The sequence below is a fragment of the Canis aureus genome, chromosome 18 (assembly GCF_053574225.1).
Source record: "Canis aureus isolate CA01 chromosome 18, VMU_Caureus_v.1.0, whole genome shotgun sequence".
In the NCBI taxonomy this organism is placed as follows: Eukaryota; Metazoa; Chordata; class Mammalia; order Carnivora; family Canidae; genus Canis; species Canis aureus.
Genome location: NC_135628.1, coordinates 4763775 through 4772023, shown reverse-complemented (window position 1 = coordinate 4772023; position 8249 = coordinate 4763775). Strand labels below are relative to the sequence as shown.

The following is an 8249-nucleotide window of genomic DNA, read 5'->3' as shown; positions in this document are numbered from 1 at the left end:
AAAAAATCTATTTTACAGATGAGGAAATCAAGACCTGGAAAATGCACACACTAATGACAACAGAGCTGGAACCTAGGCTACTTTCTACTCATGGTCATTGGAGATGTGAGGGACATGTTAGGGGGCGAGAGGGAGGAGATAGCATAAAACAGTGACATGGATTTCAAAAGGGAAAAAAAAATAAAGGAGATTAAAGTGTCTGAAAGATTCCAGGAATAAAATTCATGGAAACAATTATGAAATAGCAGTTGAAAAGAAAAAGGTGATAACACTATTCTATTGAGAGAAAACCGGAGATGATGCCACTCCTGAAAATGTCCTCATTTTATTTCACGGTAAATTAAATACTGTAATGCAGTATTAAAAATTTGTTATTTTTTTTAGAATATTGATAAGATAGTCTGAACTTACAGGTACAGAAATATAACAGAGCATTGCTCAAATGGTTTAGAATTAGTTTCTCTAATAACTAACAAATGTGTCACATAAGTCCAGTATAACATTTTTATTGGCACTTGAAATAAATGTATTACTCACTAGTGGATGTGCCAGAAAGAAAATCCCCACCCTACTTCCACCCCCACAGAGCTACAAATGATTATTTATTAAGCAGTGACAGAGTGACTTGGAGTGCAAAACAGAAGTCATCATGGTTATCTGTGTTCCTAAAGATTAACTTTCACATAGCGTTGAAATCAAAAAAAGGTTGGGCACTAAGAAACCAAAAACTCAGTTTTGCTTCTGGTGCTTGCAATTGTAACTGGCTTAATTTCTAAGTGATACCCTTTTAGACTATTAAATATCCTGTTTCCCGTATTTACTAAATACAATGAAGTTAGGTATTAAGCTGAAATATCTCCCACAGGAAGGCTTTCAAAGTTGAGAGTGTAGCCTTCTTCACTCATCATTTATCCAACCATTATGTATCCTAGTCAAACCTGGGGGTGGGGGGTGTCTTTCCCTTCTGTTTCCAGTAGACTTAAGGTGTTCTGAGAATTTTCAGCATCCGATGATATTACCCTAGAACCAGGTAAAGTTTACATGAAAAGAATTTAGCTAAAGTTTCTGACTTCAAAAAAAATCTTGTACACTCTTCTGGACCAAGCACTATACTAAGCTATACATAGCTATTGGTTGGTTAGTACCCTAGAAATATTGGTTAAGGAATTTCTCTGTTAGGATGAAAGTGTGAGGAGCAGTATGGTATTACTCCCCAGAGAAACAAGCAAAGCTAAAGAAAGCTATAAAAATACAACCTTTATTTAAAGTCTCTGGAAAGAGTCCTAAGGGCTCAGAACCAATGAAGAAACATTTACTCAAGGAAATCTACTAAAACTCAGTAAGAATATTAAATCATGACCCATTCTCTCCCTTACCACCTGCCCCTTGCAGCCCCAAGTTAGCTCAGCTTGGCAGACACTCTGGGCGAAAATGGCCGAGAAGATGGGCTGCCTCTCCCCTCAGCTACCAGATAAGGGTCACCATATCTCATCTGAAGGACAAGCCACAGGCGTTTCTCATGCCCCCACCTCTGAGCGTAAGTGGCTACATTCTGGTGTGAAGCTGAGATAGTCGAGGGTTTTCTCCTTCCATTGAGCCCCACAGGATAACGACTGTATCCTGGAAACTGCAGACTGGAATATTGGGGCCCTGATCTCCCGCAAGCCAGCTCACTTACAGGGCAGTGTTGTGACAATCAGCCCGGAAGCCCAGGGGCTACTGCCCTATGCAGCACTCAGAAGAGCGGCTCAGATGTTGCTCAAGGGGAGAATCACTCCCTAAGAAAGGAGAGCTTGCGACTTCTCCCTAAAGGAGTGGACTTTATTTGAAAGAGAATGTGGAGAAAATCAAGCCAAAGTTTATCCTCAAAGACAATAGCTCTTTTTAATTAGCAACAAGCTAAACTACAAGGGAGAGAAACAGGGAAAGGGCTAAGAAGGGCCCTCTCCTGGTCAGAATACACCTCAAAATCTGGCTTCAAAGCTGCCCCTGTCCAAATTTAATTGTCAGATTGCTGGGCAATTCATGCCTTGGGGCATGTCATGAACAGTAGAGCCATCGAGCAGTAGGCAGTGGAACCCGAGCATTGGGTGTAGTACCAAACGCAGGAGATAGCCCATCAGACTAATCAGGAAAGGAGGCTGCTAAAACGGGGCCTGCTAAAACCACTGTCATCTCCAGAGGACTGTATATATGCCCACGACTATACTCTTGGAGGAGCAGCATCAGGGTTTCACACTCTGGGGGAAACAAACTTCACGAAAATAGTCTTGCCATGTCACTAAACAAATGAAAAAAAGCAAACAACATTAACAAAAATTCCATGCGGGGAGAAAGAGAGAGAGGAATCACTTTCCAAAGCTGCTGTATTGTCTAAAATACCCAGTTTTTTTAAAAAAATTTATTTATTTATTTATTTATTTATTTATTTATTTATTTATTTATTTATTTATGATAGACATAGAGTGAGAGAGAGAGAGAGAGAGAGAGAGAGATGCAGAGTGTGTCACAGGCAGAGGGAGAAGCAGGCTTCATGCTGGGAGCCCGATGCGGGACTTGATCCCGGGACTCCAGGATCGCGCCCTGGGCCAAAGGCAGGCGCTAAACCGCTGAGCCACCCAGGGATCCCCTAAAATACCCAGTTTTTAACAAAAAATTGTGACAACTCCAAAGAAACAGGTGAAGTGTAACCCATACACAAGAAAAAGAGCAGGCAATAGAAATTGTGAGAGGGACCGGAAGTTATATTTAAGTCTTTAAAGAAGCCATTATAAATATGTTCAAAGAACTAAAGGAAACCATGCTTAAAGAAGTAAAGGAAGTTACCTTTCTCTGATTGACTTGTTTCACTTAGCACAATACCCTCGAGGTTCCATCCATGCCTCTGCAAATGGCAAGATTTCATTTTTCGATGGCTGAGTAATATTCCACTGTACGTATATGTGTGTGTGTGTGTGTGTGTGTATCTCTATCTCACATCTTTATTCATTCATTTAATTGATGGACATCTGGGCTCTTTCTATAGACATCTCCCATTTTCCATTCAGTGATGTAATGAGCACTGGGTGTTATACACAACTGATGAATCACTGAACTCTAACCTCTGAAACTAATAATATACTATGTTAATTAACTGAATTTAAGTAAAATATTAAATTTAAAAGAGAGGTAAATGAAGCTCTGAAGAAAATATCAAGGAGACTATCAAAAAGAGGATTCAAATTCTGAAGTTGAAAAGTACAGTAACTGAAATAAATTCATTATAGTGGCTCAACAGTCAATTTGAATGGGCAGAGGAGTCCTTAAAGATAATTATGTGGACAGAGGTTATGCAATCCACAGAGAAAAAAATGAAGAAAAATAAACAGAAAAAATGTGGGATACTTTTGGGTCCACCAATATAATGAAAATACCAGAAACTGAGGAGAAAAAGAAGGAAAGAGAAAAGACCTTCCAGAGAATAATGGCTGAAAACTTCCGTTTGATGAAAAACATTAATCAACACATCTAGGGAGCCTAATGTATTCCAAGTAGGAAAAATGCAGAGATCCACACCTTAACATATCCTCGGAAGAATGCTGAACGCCAAAGACAAGAGAGGAAGTCTTGAAAGGAGCAACAGGACTTGTCATGTACAAGGAACCCTGAAAAGTGAACAGCTGACTTCTTATTAAAAAACAGGGAGATTAGAAAGTAGTGGGATGGCTTATTCAGCGCTCAAACAAAACAAAATAAAATGAAACAAACAAAAATCCCTGTCAACCTAGAATCCTATATCTAGCAAGACTTTATTTCAGAGGTGAAGGCAAAACAAAGACATTTCCAAATAGACAAAAGCTTAGAGGATTAACTGCTAAGGCAACCCACCTCATAAGAGGTACTGAATACATTTCTTCAGATTGCAAGCAAGTAAACCCACATGGAAATCTAAATCCATACACAAAAAAACCAAAAAGCAGTGGTAAAGGTAACTATGTAATTATAAATATATATTTAATATTATATATGTAAATAAATATTATATATAAATTATTAAAAATATAAATGTACCTTTCTACTCATGATTTAAAAAGCGTTGATGTAAAGAAATATGTATATAATTGTTGGGCTTATAAGTGACAGAAATGCACCATATTTGACAATAATAACACGAAGGTGGTGAGTGGGAGCAGAGTTGTACTGGAGTTAGAGGTAATGCCAGATGGTAACTTGAACCCAGAGGAACAAATGAAGAGAACCAGAAATGATAAATAAAAATGTAAACAGAGCATCCTCTGTAAGTATAAACTTGATCGTTTTTCTTCAACAGACATACGATTACATAGAATAATTATATACTGTAATGCATATAAGATGAAATACACATAACAATAATAGTATAAAAATGGAATATAATAAAGCTATATAGGAGGTAACATTTCCATATCTCACTGCAATTTAGTTTTAAGTCTAAAGAGATTCTTATAAGATGTATATATGGTAAGCCCCAGAGCAACCATGAAGAAAATAACTCAAAAATATGGTGAAAAATCATTAAAGTGGTTTTTTTCCTATGTGAAACAAAAGTAAAACGGTGGATACTTCTGTCCAATACACCACTAATCTACCAACAGTGAATATGAGTGGATTAAATAATCAAAAAGCAGAGGCTGTCAGACTGCATAAAAACAAATATAACTCCTAGTTGTAACTCTGTGACCTTCGACTAGGTTGGCAAACTCTATAGGTGGTGGTGGTGGTGGGGGGGGTTAAATCTGGGCAACTACCTGTTTTCATAAACAAAATTTTATTGTACCACACTCACACCTATTTATGTATTGTCTACAGGTGCTTCTGCATTACAATAGCTGTGTTAAGAAGCTGTGACACAGACCTTATGGCTTATAAAGCCTAAAATACTTACTATCTGACACTTTACAATAAAGTTTGCTGACTTTTTTTCTTTTAAGGTTTACTTATTTATTCATGAGAGACAGAGAGACAGAGAGAGAGAGAGACAGGCAGAGGGAGAAGCAGGCTCCTTGCAGGGAGCCCAATGTGGAACTCAATCCCAGGACCCCGGGATCATGACCTGAGCAGAAGGCAGATGCTCAACCACTGAGTCACCCAGGTGTTCCAGTCTGCTGACTTCTTATGTAAAGGAAACCCAGTGTAGAAATTCTTCTTCAACTGATTCTATTCCCCAGGAGAGTAAGAAGTAAGGCCATCATTTAAGAGTGAAACGAGGAAGTCTTAGAAGTTTGAGGACAGAGAATCATAAAATAGATAACCAGTGAAAAAGGTAGTAAATGTACCAGGGTAATCGAATAGAGTTGTCAGATGGCACTAAGCACCCCACTTAAGGAGAGTGGCAAGTGTGCATGTTTATCTTTCTTTGAAAGAGTCCTGCATCCCAAGAGGTGCTTAAAATGGATTACTTGGGTTTCAAAATTGGTTCCAAAGATACAGGAACATTTTTGATCCCAACTAACTAAAAATTAAATGTTAATTTGAAACTTAAGTTTTTCTACTTTCAACTGCGTAAAATTGACACCTGGTTTACATTTTTATCTGTGTGGTTTTAGAGGGGTCAACGTGGAACTTTTTAAGAGAGAAGAAAAATGATTTGTGCTATCTTAGAATGAGTATTCCAGAAGACACACCCTTCTTGTGGTAAAGCATTGTAATCAAGTCAAACAGAGCAGGAAGAGACTTAAACTCTAGATAGAATTACCAATTTTTAAATGATAAGGAAAATCCTACTTATTCTGTTGATACTACGTGCAAGAAGGAAAACTTAATCACAACAAATGCTGCTCTATTTATTTTCAATCTATAATCTGAAAATTATACTGTATTTGTCATGGAAGTAAAAATATACTCAGAATATGCAGATAAAAATGGACTCTGTAGTATTTCTTTCCCTTGAAGTGCTCAAAGTACTTTGGGGCAGATCACTATTTTGAGGAATTCAATAATCTCTTTGGAAAGCAAGTATTTTATTATCAGTTTGCACAATTTTCATAGTTCATCCTAGTATTTGAGAAATGCATACAAATTAGTTTGATTAGAGGAAAAAAAAAAATAGTGACCTATTCAGCCAGTAAAGAAACGTGATCATCTTTAAGACGAACTGAGGTAAAAGGCTAGTTAAATAAACAGGTAGGGGATCCCTGGGTGGCGCAGCGGTTTAGCACCTGCCTTTGGCCCAGGGCGCGATCCTGGAGACCCGGGATCGAATCCCACGTCGGGCTCCCGGTGCATGGAGCCTGCTTCTCCCTCTGTCTATGTCTCTGCCTCTCTCTCTCTCTCTCACTGTGTGCCTATCATAAATAAATAAAATAAAAAATTAAAAAAAAAACAGGTAGTAGTGGGTTTTTTTTTTTGAAACTAACATTTATTAAACACCTTCTGTTTGCCTAAGTATGCTAGCAGTGAAACACGATCTGTGTAAAAAGAAGCACCTCTTCTCCTAGCCTATTCTAGTTTAGTTCTAACTCTTAAGCCCATTTATATTGAAGGATATCAGGGCAGCTCAGGTGGCTCAGCGGTTTAGCGCTGCCTTCAGCCCATGGTGTGATCCTGGAGACCCGGGATTGAGTCCTGCGTCGGGCTCCCTGCATGGAGCCTGCTTCTCCCTCTGCCTGTGTCTCTGCCTCTCTCTATATATATTACTCTGTGTCTCTCATAAATTAATAAAATATTTAAAATAAATAAGTAAATTGAAGGATATCAGAAAAAGAAATGTCTTGATATTAATAAAATAAATAAATAAATTGAAGGATATCAGAAAAAGAAATGTCTTGGTATGGCACTTAGGATAAAATGTCAGACACCAATTCCTTCCAATTCCTTCCAGTGATACATGGTTGAGTATATTCTCAGAAAAGAAATGATGCAAGTCTTACTGCTTTGGTATAACCAAGAGCAGAAATTATCACTAATTATAGTTCCTTATGCTTTTCTTCTTTTCTACATGTTTTTTTCCCTTTGCTTGAGGTTTACTTTTCAATGTTTAGAGATCAACTGCATCTAAGTATGGTAGTAAGTCAAGCAAGATTTAACTATATTCCCTGTGAAAGTGGGCCTGCCCTTTTGTACCTTCACTTTTAAAATCTGAATATCATTTTGATTCTGAAAAAAAGCAAAATCTTGTATTACTTCTTTAGATTGATATGAGAAATTATTTGCCACATGCCACTTACTTACTTTCATAACATCTTTAAAAATGTTACACATAGGGACATGTCATAGTTCCCATAAGTGTATTACATAAAAAAATTTAAGGTACTCTGTGCTTTCTATACTATTGTCAAAATTTTCTTTTTAAATTTACATTTTAAGTATTTTCCTTAGGCTTTTAATTCATAATGCAAAAGCTTTATGTTTTACAATATTTATCCTTTGCATTCTCTGAAATAGTTTAAGAATTATTAATTTCCTAGTGTAATATAACTAAAAAAAATAAATAAATTGCTTGTAATAATGGAAGGGGAAATGAGGACTAAATGAACAGTACTGGCTTATGAACACTTTATAAATTCTGTAGTATTCACTGTGACAAAGGAAAAGTTCTTTTTTGAAATTATTTTACTTTATTTTTTTCATCCTGATAAGTGCCCTCTTTAAGCCCCATCCCTATATTTGCCCCACCTCCCAACCACCTCCCCCTGGTAGCCACCAGTTCTACATAGTTAAGAGTCAGGATCACAATGTTTTTAAATGTCAAAGAATATTGGATAAAACTTTTATTTTGAATGTGATTTAAAATCACAGAATCAAACTTCAGAATCACTTATAATTTACTGCTTAATCAAAATTAACATAAAATGTAACAAATTATATTTTTAACTCAAACTGACAAACTACTTTCTAAAGAAACTTTCTGCTCTATGCTATCATAATTTCTCCTATGGAGTATCAGCAAATAATGTAGTTACACTGTGCCACAAATAGTTAAAAGCAACATTTGTAGATAATTTGAGTAAGATATACACATACATCACTCAAAACAAACATTAAGGTTATTTTCTCTGGAAAGTTAGCTTACAAACAAAAAGAAGAAACCCAAATCCACATATTGTAATAGCCGTCCTCTTCAAAATTCTACTATTCCATGTAGATACTTCTTCCATTAATGGGATATGAGTTGGATCATTTTCTCGCTCATTTTGCAACTAATATTTAGTACAAGAGAATGAAAAGAGTTAATGTAAAGTACACAAAATATTTTTGATTTTAAAAAATATAATATCCATGTTAATTTAGTT

General features: G+C 36.5%; 1 protein-coding gene across 1 annotated transcript in view; it reads right to left on the bottom strand.

The window, feature by feature from the left end:
* Positions 1-7551: 7551 nt before the first annotated feature.
* Positions 7552-8249, bottom strand: part of ASZ1 (ankyrin repeat, SAM and basic leucine zipper domain containing 1) — a 52648-nt gene continuing 51950 nt past the window's right edge. The window contains exon 13 of the mRNA XM_077856013.1: positions 7552-8156. Coding sequence (XP_077712139.1) covers positions 8004-8156 — 153 coding nt within the window. The 3' untranslated portion in view covers positions 7552-8003. The remainder of the gene's footprint in view (positions 8157-8249) is intronic.